Source organism: Sarcophilus harrisii, chromosome 1, assembly GCF_902635505.1.
Source record: "Sarcophilus harrisii chromosome 1, mSarHar1.11, whole genome shotgun sequence".
Classification (NCBI taxonomy): Eukaryota; Metazoa; Chordata; class Mammalia; order Dasyuromorphia; family Dasyuridae; genus Sarcophilus; species Sarcophilus harrisii.
Genome location: NC_045426.1, coordinates 226,331,645 through 226,344,522, shown reverse-complemented (window position 1 = coordinate 226,344,522; position 12,878 = coordinate 226,331,645). Strand labels below are relative to the sequence as shown.

At 31.9% G+C, this 12,878-nt stretch overlaps 1 protein-coding gene across 1 annotated transcript in view; it reads right to left on the bottom strand.

Annotated features, from left to right (window-relative positions):
- Positions 1-12,878, bottom strand: part of ZNF367 (zinc finger protein 367) — a 29,781-nt gene continuing 16,903 nt past the window's right edge. The window contains exons 3-5 of the mRNA XM_031937695.1: positions 10,734-10,853; positions 10,039-10,177; positions 1-2,442 (exon numbers count right to left, since the gene is read on the bottom strand). Coding sequence (XP_031793555.1) covers positions 2,220-2,442; positions 10,039-10,177; positions 10,734-10,853 — 482 coding nt within the window. The 3' untranslated portion in view covers positions 1-2,219. The remainder of the gene's footprint in view (positions 2,443-10,038; positions 10,178-10,733; positions 10,854-12,878) is intronic.

Below are 12,878 nucleotides of genomic sequence, written 5' to 3'. Positions count from 1 at the left end.
CAATTTTAGATCTCAATTTAATATTGTGCCAAAGAATATAGCTTATATCAAAAAAGGAAGATTTTAATGTTACTGTAGTCAAGTGCTTAAAATAATTTATTAAGTTGTTCCAATTATACAATTAAAATATGGTTGCCAATAAACTATTAAAATTAGCAAGAACTGATCGGAGAAACTATAGAACAAAAAAAGTTTAATTTTGAAAGCTTTAAATGTTATTTCCTATGCAATGTCAGATGCTGGCACTAGGGTTTAAATTGTTATCACCCATGTTCTGCCAGATAAATTTATTGTAGTTTAAATGTCCCAAGATAAAAAAGAGTGTTGCTTTTCAGTTCTTTTAAAACTAATTCTCAATTGGCCAATTTTAATTGTTTACTTTGAGGGGGAAAATTCCAGAGGTAACATTTGAGACAACAATCTTCATGACTTAGATGATACAGCCTCTCTTACTACTGCTTAGGTTAAATGCTCCAACAAGTTAAAATTCTATGTACCAGATTACAAACAAAATTCTCATACCATTACAAATATAAATTCTCTATTACAAAAAACCCCACAACCTCAAGATTGGCAATCTACTGTACAGAGGAATTACATTTTCAAAATATGTCCTCATCATAAACATTATTTGCTACTATCATAACTCCTTTTGTATTCTTTAGCTATCTGTCTTGACAATTAAATGCATCCCCTTCCCCATGGCCATGTGTCAGGATGTCTATGTACTGCAACACACTGGGATTTTGGAAAAAGAAGCCTAAAATATTTAAACTACAGTTGCAAGATATTTCAATTAAGAAAAAAAAAAAGCTGAAATAGCCAACTTTATCTATTATTCTGATGCTTACTCTGTTAACCAATTAAAGCAATCTACAAATTACAGTGCTATACTTGTTAGTCACTGCTTAAAACAAAAGCTAAGATGATCAAGCACTTACACAAGAGATGGACTGCTTAGCTTTTGTTTTTTTCTCTTTACGCTTAAGTACAATAAGTGATGTTTCAAAGCCTAATCTATTTGGGGAAATGGCATAAAAACCACTACATAACTTTAATACACTTGCAGTAATGATTATCTCTGGAAGCCTACTTATTTGAGTAATTAATATTTTTCTGCAGTGTTTAACTGGTAGCTAAATTTAGTGAACACAAGATAACTTGGCATGTTATTCTGAAGTAAAGCAATAAGGTGACTTAATGCACTGAAAATGTAAATATGGAGGCTTCTATTTAGTAACATCTCTAAATAAGCAATACAGTTAACATTTAGTGTTTGCTAACAGATCTATTAAAATAGTTCACTATAAATCAAAACAACCCTGTATATATTCCCTTTTATTAACAAAAGCCAAGTGCCAAATCTCATTACAGGGCCTGTAATATGAAAAATATTACCAATTGTTATCACATCACCTAGACTTTGCAAGACTAATCATTCAATTTTAGCAAATGAGAATTCTGGTAATGTGCAAAAGTTCCCAACTTTACAAGTGCTTTTCAGGCCTAGAAATTTGACTGAGTTCTAAAGCCCCAGATGAATAAAGTCAGACTGATTTTGTTATTACAGTGAAGATCCTGAACTGTTAATCCCACCCCCTCAAAAAACTAGTTGTTTCCTAGCACATAAATTAGAATACTTTCTTCAAAATGGCCCAATTTTTCTTCCCCCCTTAGGCACACTATCTTTCAATTAAAAATATATCTTACATGTATATATAAGTATATATATGCACATATACGTACATGTGTACATATATATAGTACTATCTTGCCTGTTTCACTGTTTACAGTATTTTTAAAAATACTAATATACATTTTTAATGTTTTGATAAATAATCTATTTCAAACTTCTTTGGCTATGTGTACCATTCTGTTCTTCAGACAAGTGTCATACTTGGAAAGTGCTTTTTGTGAGAACTGCTTCAAATGAATGCATTAAACTTGCAAAATCTAGCTTCCCACACTATGTGGTTTTTAACACTGCACTGTGCAGTCCCATATTTACAAAATACTTTAAAACTTTACATCTAATTCATTTCCATACAAAAAGTGCAATTCTCTCTCCCCATGTTCTGGGGCAATAACATTCTTCATAAATTTCTACAGAATAGCAGCCTATGATAAGCAAATTAAGGTGCTTAGCTTATGCCCATGGATCTACTTGTTAAGTAAGCTGGGCAGTACATTTTGTACATTGAAAGATTTAAGTTCTCATGCTACTGACGAAGCGGTGCTCCAGTCAGGTTTGCAAGCTCTATGAGAGCAAGAGCTCCATGCAGGCGTTCCCGCTGTTCTTGAAGGAGTCGACGAGCCCCATTTTTCTCATCATCCTCTTCATCAGACTGAATATATTCCAAGGGATCTTGCTGTTCTTGATCTGCTTTCTGAATGGGCTTTCCTTTCAAGGTTGGAGTGCGCTGTTCTCTTGTTTCCCAATACCTTAAAAAAATGAGTATACATTGATTTCATAGTATACCTTCAAGATGTGTTTATTAACTTTAAACATATTTAAAATTACCAATCAATATTCATTGATTTGATACATTTTAAGTCTATTACAAAGCAAGAATAGTTCTAGGCACTGAGGGGGAATACTGGTTTTTGTTGGATTTTTTTTTTTTAATCTTTTTTTTGTATCCCTAGTGTTTAGCAGAGTACTTGATAGTAGGGACTTAATGTTTCTTGGTTGACATTTAAGTTAACAGTTCCTTTGTTTATTAGGTTTCAATGAGTAATAAAATATGACATGCACAAGTAGAGAAATATATTATAAATGCTATGAGTGAATACAGTGTTATGTATTTAATGGCAAAAATCCCTGGCTGAGATGATTCACCCCATAAACTCATCAGCCATTTATTAAATGGTTAACTAAGTGTAAAGTCACTGTGTTAGTCTCTCTGGGGGATAAAAAGAGATAATTAAGACATGATATCTATACTCCAGAAGCTTAAAATGTAGTTGCTTAAGGGAAGATATCCTGGAAGTGGCACTTCAGCTACATTTGAAAGATAACCAAGATGTTGATTAGCAAAAGCTAGAAAAGATTTTAATAAGACTATGTTTAGAAGACAGTAGTTCAATTTGATTAAAGAAGGGGTATTACAGGGAATTAGTAGATAACAATAGGGTCTCAACTTAAGAGAACCTATTCAAAAAATTTATGACTTGGAAGAAATAAAATTTCTTGATCACAATAAAAGAACAATCATTGACTATTTTAAACAAAAGGTTTCAGACAACTAAAGAACTTTTGAAAGAACTGCAAATATTTTGCATGAGAAGTTCATATTCTTTTCTGCATTTGGATCTATTTCTTTTTTCTTTCTTTTTCTTTTTTTTTTTTTTGCTGAGGAAGTCGGGGTTAAGTGACTTGCCCAGGGTCACACAGCTAGGCAGTATTAAGTGTCTGTGGTCAGATTTGAACTCAGGTCCTCCTCACTTCAGGGCCAGTGCTCTATCCACTGTACCATCTAGCTGCCTCCATTTGGATCTACTTCAAACCAGAAAGATTTAGTGGAGACAATATAATCTACAAATCATTAGGGGAAAATGTTCCAGATATGGTATGCCTGGGATCTCTAACAAATTTTGACTTGGCTTATGCTTGGACTCAAGATAACTGTGTCCCTCTTATTCAGGAAATAACTTTTGAAAATGGAGAACTGACCAAACTATCTTTTCTTATACTTTTCTATACAAAAGAGGATACAATGAGTTTAGATGTATTCCAAAATGAAGTATCACATCAATTAATAAGTGAAAAAGGTACAATACACTTTTTACATCTGATTGTGATAAATGTAGACACCCATTTCTGCATATACGAAAAACGCCAGCAGATTGCCCTGTAACAACCATTGACAGCTTCAGGAACATGTATGTCTTTCCAGACTTCAAGGATTTATCAATTCCAAACAAGCTTAAGCAATCTATATTAGACTTGCATTCAAGAAAATTGCACTAGAATTCCATCATGGTCCCGATCCCACTTATGTTGTCCAGTGACAGCACACTCAAGATGTACCAAGTAATCCACCAGAGAATTCTTCCAGAAACTTACACCCAGCAAATATAGCTTTACCTTATTGAGGGATCGAGATAAGCTTCAAAAACTTGAACAAAAAATTGCAAACCTTTCAAACAATATCATTAACTTATGTAGTGAAAATAGTAAATTTATATTTTCCTAATTCTATGTGTATTTTTACCTTCGGGAAAAAAAACTAAAAAAAAGGTTTGGATTTTTAATTGCCCTGACTCAAATTATATGACTTGATGGATAATTAACTTTTTTTTTTAATCCTTTTAATATTTGTACTCTCTTTTCCCTCTTCCCTTCCATAGGAACAGTTCTGTTGGTACTTTCATTGTCACATTTCTCACAACAAAGAGGGTATATAATATTCTGGATACTTGGGAAAGGAATAAATTAAAACTACAGAAAAAAAAAATTCCCTTCAGCATTTTGCATGTGAGCTCCAGCTCTGTAATGTAGAATCTTAGAGTTGGGATACTAAGAAGTCAAATCACTTTCCCAAGGTCATACATTCAAGATGTAATAGAACTTGAACCCAAGCCTTCATTACTAAAGGCCAGTTCTTCAATATGTCATACCATCTCTCATCAAAAAAGTTTACCATCTCCTAAAAGACAATGGCACCCTGTGCCCTTTCTTATTTTGGAGTATTTCTCTTATATAATATTCTCAATACTGCTAATTGCTAAGAAAGGGGGGAAAAAATCAAAACTTCAAAAACAAATTTTCTAGGTTTTATATTTCTTTTTCCCACCCCAATCTTAAGAAATAAGCAGAAAAGGTCAACTATCAAGACTGCACTAGCATTGGTGAATGTGTAATCCCTATTAATGAGGAAGTCAAAGCTGGTGGATCTCATGGGTTCATGACATGGCGCAATGGGCTAAAGCTACTCAGGCATCCAAACTAAGTCTGGCACCAATATGATGAACCCCTAGGAGCAGACAGGGTGAGTACCAAGCTTCCTAAAGAAAAGTTTCAAGTCAGATGCAAGTCAGAAAGAGGTCAAAATTCCTGTGCAATTAGTAGTGAGATAATGAGTGGCTGCTGCACTCTCACCCTGGGCAAGATAAGGAGACTCAAGTCTCCAAAGCCCCCACTAAAACTACTGAAATAAAGGGTTGAACTGCTATCAAGCTAGAATGATCACATAAAATAAAATGGACATAACTCCAAAAATCCTATAGAAAAGATTGACTTTTCAAGTAGTTATCCTTTACACGTCACAAATTAAATTAAAATTTTAAAAATTAAATGGAAATTTTTTGGAAAATGAAGATGACACTCGAAAGACCAGCAGATGACATAGAAAAAGTTTAGAAATATAAGTATATTATATAATATCAACATGTTTTTATCTTTTAATACCATAAAAATTCAGACTTCTTGGTTATAAAGGGGGGCCCAAAAATTTACTACTAGCTGTGTGACCCCTAAGAAAGTCACTTAACCCTAATTGCCTCTAAATGCAGGAAAAAAAAAAAAAAAACAGCAGAGAAGTGGATTAAATATGAAAAAAAAAATAGAAATTTTAGAGTCCTTCAGATTTAATTATCAATAGGGCAATTTAGTAGCCAATAAAAGTTCATGTAATCTTGGTTGAACAAAGAGAACCATATTGATCATATTGACAATCCTGCTATGATCTTTTGTAGTCATATCACACCTACAGAAGCACATTTGATTCTGTGTGTGTTTTAGAAAAGACATTGATTAAATTAGAGAGCCTCTAGGACTGTGATCAGGATAAACAGGAAGCTCAAGAACATGCTTTATCTTCATATTCCTAATACTGGTTAAAGGAATGGGGAATACTGGAACTAAAAAAAGATGAGTGGGGGGAAAAATGTCTTTAAATATTCTAAACTTTGTATTGTAAATTATAAAACACTTCTCACACAAAGTCTGATCTAAACACAACTGGAAAAATATCAATTGCTCATAGGTAGGCTGAGCTAGTATAATAAAATGACAATTCTACTTAAATTGGTCTACGTGTTCAAGTGTCATACCAATCAAATTGAAAAAAAATTTTTATAGAGCTAGAAAAAATAAAAAATTCACCTAGAAGAACAAAAAAGTCAAGAATATCAAGGGAATCAATAAAAAAAAAAAAAAAATACAGAGGACAATGGCCTAACCACAGCACACCTAAAATTATATTGTAAAACAGCTGTCACCAAACCATTTGGTACTGGTTAAGAAATATAGTGGTGAATAAGTAGGATAGGTTAGATATACATAACACAATAATCAATGACTATACTAATCTAGTATTTTATCAAAAACTTCTGGGATTAGAACTTCACAAAAGTTCAAGAAAACTGCTAGGAAAACTGGAAAATAATATGTCAGAAACTCAGCATAGATCTACATCTCACAACCCATATCAAAATAAGGTCAAAATACATGATTTGGGTGTAAAGGGTGATACCATAAGCAAATTAGGAGAGCAAGAAATAATTTACCTAATTTATGACCAAAGAAGGACTAGAGAACATTATGAAATTTAGGGCAACTTTGATTACATTAAATTAAAAGGTTTCTACACAAACAAAACCAACAGATACAAGAATAAAAAGGAAGTACAAAACTGGGAAAAAATGTTTACAGCCAAGGATTCTTTAAAGGCCTTATTTCTAAAATATATAACTGTGTCAAATTTATAAGAATACAAGTCATTCCCAATTGATAAAGGATCAAAGGATATAAACAAGACATTTTTCAAATGATAAAATTAAAGTCAACAAAAATGCTCTAAATCAAATGCTCTAAATGCAAATTAAAACAACCATCTCAGACTGGCTAAGATGACAGGAAAGTAATGATATATGTTGGAGGGGATGTGGGAAAACTGAGACACTTATGCATTGTTAGTGAAGCTATAAGACATGATATAACTATATGGAGAGCAATTTGGAACTATGTCCAAAGAGCTAAAAAACTGTGCCTACCCTTTGATCTAGCAGTGCTAATAGTGGTTCTGTAACCCAAGGAAATCATAAAGGAAGGAAAAGGACCTACATGTGCAAAAATGTTTGTAATGACTCTTTTTGTGGTGACAAAGAATTAGAAAGAAAGCAGATGCCCATCTTCTCTTCAACAATGAGATGATTCAAACCAGTTCCAACTGTTCAGTAATGAAGAGAGCCATCTACACCCAGAGAGAGGACTATGGGAACTGAGTGTGGACCAAAACATAGCATTTTCACGCTTTCTGGTAATGTTTGCTTGCCATTTTGTTTTCCTTTTCAAGTTTTTTTCTTTTTATTTTATTTATGCGATTTTATTTTATTTATCCCATTTTTCTTGTGCAGCAATATAACTATATAAATATGTATACATATATTGGATTTAACATATATTTTAACATATTTAACATGTATTAGACTGGGTGCCATCTAGGGGAGGGGGTGGAGGAAAGGAGGGGAAAAGTTAGAACAGAAGTGTTTGCAAGGGTTAATGTTGAAAAATTACCCATGCATATCTTTTGTCAATAAAAAGCTTTAATAAAAAGAGAGAGAGTAGATAGATGCCCATCAATTGGGAATGGCTGAATAAGTTATGGTATGTGAAAGTAATTATTCTAGAAAAAATAATGAACAAGATAATTTTAGATAGAACAAGAAAGATTTACATGAAGTGATGCCGAGCAAAACAAGTAGAATCAGGAATATATTGTTTACAGTAACAGCAAGATTGTGCGATGATCAAGTATAAAAGATAAGGTTCTTCTCAGTGGTTCAGTAATCCAAAACAATCCCAATAAACTTTTAATAGAAGATGCCATCTGCCTCTAAAGAGAGATCTTTGGGGAATGAATATAAATCAAAACATGCTATAATGCTATGTTCATTTTTTTTCTTTTTCTTGACTTTTTTTTCTCTCTTGGTTTTTGGTTTTTATTCTGATTTTTCTCTCCCAAAATGATTTATTAAAAAATATGCATTTTTTTAAAAATTAATGTACATGTATAACCAGGAAAATTTTTTTAAAAATTAAGTTTGTACCGTCAAAGGATTATTAGATTTGTTCTTATTGGGACCAGAAGTCAATAGTAGAAACAGTGAGTAGAAGCTAATGAAAATTAGAATGAGTTGCCTCAGGAAGGAGTTTCTTCCTCCTATAGTTTTAAAATAAAGGCTAGAAGGACATTTCTTAGTAATGTTAGAAAATGAGATTCTTGGAAGGTATGACTAGAACAAAATGACCACTGGGATCTCTTTCAATTCAAAAGAACTGATAGAATAAAATGAACCCACCATTAATTTATCAAACTTTTTATTGTCTTGAAATTTTAGATAACAAAGGATAACAAGTTGCAAAGTCAGCATAAGATTCTCAAAGGTAAAAATTATTGCTGACTTAGTGATATTAAGAGTACATACCTAATCTCAGAGGATGACACCATTAAAGGACAACTACAATAGCAGTCTACCATAAAATATCAAATTATGACACCATTAGAAACATGACTTTTTTAATGTTCTAAATGAAAAGGTATATACACTTTGATTTAAAAATGTTTAAAATCTTTTGATTTTCCAGAAAATCAAAAGATTTTCTCCCTTAAATGAGAGAATATTAATCTTATAATGGCATGTGAGCATGAAGCTACTTTTTTCTTAAGTTCTGATAAGTATGATTCTAGTATAAAACTTGTTAGATATCAGAACAGAAAACTGTTGTCAGTACTGTAGAAAGAGAACTAATTTTGAAATTACATGACCTGAGTTTGAATTCTGTGTAAACTTGGTCAAGTCACTTATCTTTCTCTGAAACCTAGTTTTTTTCTCAGCTATAAAATGTGAAGGTAGGATCAGGTGTCTTTTCCAGCATCAGAGTTATGTTCTGGTGAACATTTATATTACTTCTATTCTACGTAAAAAAAAAACAAAAGAAAAAACAAAAAAAAAAAAAACTTCATATTATCTATTAATGACTAATTATATTTCAGTTAACATAAAATAGTATTCAAAGATCTTATTTATAGATACCACCAAGCCTTATATGTCAGTTTTTTATCTCATTTATTATTCTGAACCTTATAAACTTTAATATTCAACAATAATGATATATTAAACTTGCTCTACCATTATATAACTTAAATTGAAAGAATTTTGAAGCATGCAATTTCATAACTTTTCCTCCAAGACTCCATCAGTACCATAAGTTGGTATATACTGCTTTTCCAGTTCTGCTTTTATTATCTTACATTATTTCATGAAGGTACTTTGGAGATCATATCTGTCATACTTGTGTAATTAAAGTATTATATTACATTAATGCATAACAATGTATTTAAGCATTTGCCCTATTGTCAGACTTTAATTAACTTCAGTTTTTTGCATTTACAAATAAGGCTGTTAATAAACATCTTTAAACAGTTCTTTTTTGGTAACTCAAAGTATATTTCCAAGAATAACATTTTACAATATCAAGCATCATTTTGCTATTTTTCAAATATATATAAATGATTTTGCAGTTGATAAAATACAAATTCATTTAAGCACTACTGAATTCAAAGAAATCTTTTGACATTATATATTTTCTCAGTCAGTGGATAGCAATGGTATACATATTATCACTTAAGATGGTCTGTGAAATTTTTTGAGATTAAAAAGGGGACCTTATATATAAAAAGATTGTGAGTTATTGTTCCAAATCAAATTTTTCTACTGTCATTTCAAATATAAAAATATTTCTGGTGACTTCTAGAAACTTGTTTCAGAAAACCTCTTCTCTTTTCTATCATTGTTAATATCAGAGTATTTACTAGTATAAAGAAAATAAAGGTCATTCATAATACTGGCATATCATATATAGATACTGTATATTATAAACAGAATTTTGAAATATTTTAAGAAAAAATAATTCATACAAGAAGAGAGCCTCCTTTCATTATAAACTTAAATTCTGCACCTTTGTCTCTGGCTTGTGTTCTTTTACTATACAGCTTATTACAAATTTCATACACTGAATTTTAGGTAACTTACTTTGCTAGCCACTCAGCCACAGCCTTGTTGTCAGCAGTCTGATTTTTACTTAGTCCATCAGTTGGTTCTTCTCTCTTCAGCCTTGCATAAGGATGCTTAGGACAATGTCGATTTGCATGTGTAAATCGACTTAAACATCCTTAAACAAACAAGTTTGAGGGAAAAGTAATCAGAACCAGAATTATGTAAATTAAAAACTTTGAGGAATGGGAAGAAAAAGAAATCTGTTAACATCCCACTTTTCTCAGAATTATCCTATATTGGATAATACAGAATTTAGTAATACAAAGAACTTGCAATCAGGAAGACCTAGGTTCAAATCCAGTTAATGCTTAACAGTGTATAGCTATATGAAAAAGTCATTTAATCCCTTTCAGCTTCATTTTCCTCACCTGTAAAATGTAGATAATAAACCTATAGTATATAACTATCACAATGTTCTACTTAAATATCAGCTATGGTTATTCTAAGCACCTACAACCAAACATAGCATTACTTTAAAAAAAAAAAAAGGGAATTAAAAGCTTAATTTTAAATATGCATATGTCAAAGCAAGGAAAGCAACATGTTTTTGATAAAACTAACTAAAAAGACTACCAAAAAATACAATCTTTTAAAATCTTAATTCATATTACATGTAATCATACCCATCCCCTAAACATTCTATCAATTTAAGATCTAAGAATAAAACGTACCATTTTCAGAACAAACAAAAGGCTTTTCTCCTGTGTGGAGACGTTGATGTGTTTTGAGCTGTCCACTTTGAACAAAGGCTTTCCCACAGTCTGGATAGTCACACAAATAAGGCCTTTCACCTAAAAAACAAAGGGAATTTTAAATAAATAATTGCACCCAGGATAAATATAAATAATAACAAACATGATTCTTCTTAGTCTAAATGGGTACCAGTAGCACACACCAGAGCACAAAGGTTTCACTTTAGTAATGTTAGGTATCTACCAATGACCACAGCAATATTTCTATTAAGGTTTAATCTTCATAGCAACAAGACTCAAAATTCTGAGTCATCATTTCTTTATTCTTCATCCATTCCCTGTATTTGTCAGTCATCACATTTTATTGAATACTCCTAAGACGTTTTTCTTCTATCCATCCCGTTTCTATCCCCATTGCTATCATCCTGGCCTAAATCCTCAATCATCTCATGTGGTAGAACAATACCCTTGGCTTCTGTGGCTCCCTTCACTCTCTTCTCAAACTCATTTTGTATAATCATGCCAGGAAAACATTCCCATACCACCAATCTTATTATATGGCATGAATATCCAAACTACTCTCTCTCTCCTGAATTTTGATCCCACACATCTCCAACTATCTATTGGACACTGCTAACTGGATATCCCACAGACATGTCAAACTTTCCAACATAAATATAATTCTTGCTCATTCTCTGCTGTCCTATCCCATATCCCAAATTTGTCCCTCCTCCAAAAAAGTAGTTTGTTCTCTATTGAGGGCATCATTATCTCCAGGCATTCAGGCTCAAAACATTAGAGTCATTTTTCTCTTCACTCTCTTTCAAACCTTATATCCAACCAGTTGTGGATTCTACCACCCCACCTCACACTTCTCAACTTCTTTCCAGTAATATCTTGTATCAAACAAGTTAATGCTTTTACTCTTTTCAGTTATTCAGTGTTTTAATCTTACCTGCTTAACCATACTGTAAACCTTGAAGGCAGAGACCCTATCATTTACTTCTTTTTTATTGCCCACAGTATTTACAAGTATTGTTACATAGTAGATATTCCATAAATATTTAGTATTTGGGTATATTTACATCACTTCAAGAAGAGTAACGTTTAGATAAAATGTAACCAAAAAAATCAGTACTTTCATTGGACAGATGTATTTTTTAAAATTTTGAGTTGTCATTAAGAATTCTTAAAGTGAAAGTGATTTAAAAAAAGGAAATCCAAAAAGCTAATAAAGAGAATGCCTTAAAAAACAAAAATTGGCCAAATGGAAAAGGAGGCACAAGGCACTCATTCATGAGGAAAATAATTCCTTAAAAATTAGAAATGAACAATTGGAAGATAATGATTTTAAGAGATATCAAGAAGCAATAAAATAAAACCAAAAGTATGGAAAAATAGAAAATAATGTGAAATATCTCATTGGAAAAACAATTGACTTGGAAAATAGATCCAGGGAGCTAATTTAATAATCATTGGTCTACCTGAAAGTCATGATCAAAAATAAAGACCCTAATTATCATCTTTCAAAAAAATTATCAAGGAAATCCTGATATTTAAAAATCAGAGAGTAAAATAGAAATTGAAAGAATTCAGTCCTCCTGATCACCTTCCGAAAAAGATTCCAAGATGAAAACTTCCAGGAATATTATAGCCAAATTCCAAAATTCCCAGGTCAAGGAGAAAATATTGCAAGCATTCAGAAAGAAACAATTCCAAGTATAGTGGAGCCACATTCAGGATAACAAAAGATTTAGCAGCTCTACATTAAGGGATTAGAGGGCTTGAGATATAATATGCTGGAGAGCAATGGAGCTAGAACTGCAATAAAAAATCATTTACCTAGCAAAACTGAGTATAATTGGATATTCAATGAAATACAGGACTTTAAAGCATTCATGATGAAAAGACCAGAACGAAATAGAAAATTTGACTTTCAAATACAGGACTCAGAAAAAGCATAAGGGGTTAATTGGGAAAGAGAAATCATAAGGAACTTAATAAAGGTTAATCTGCTTATATTCCTACATGGGAGGATACTTATAACTCTTACAGAAGGCACGTTGAATATGAAGGGATAATATCTAAAAAAACAAAATTAAACAGTGACAGAGAAATGCACCG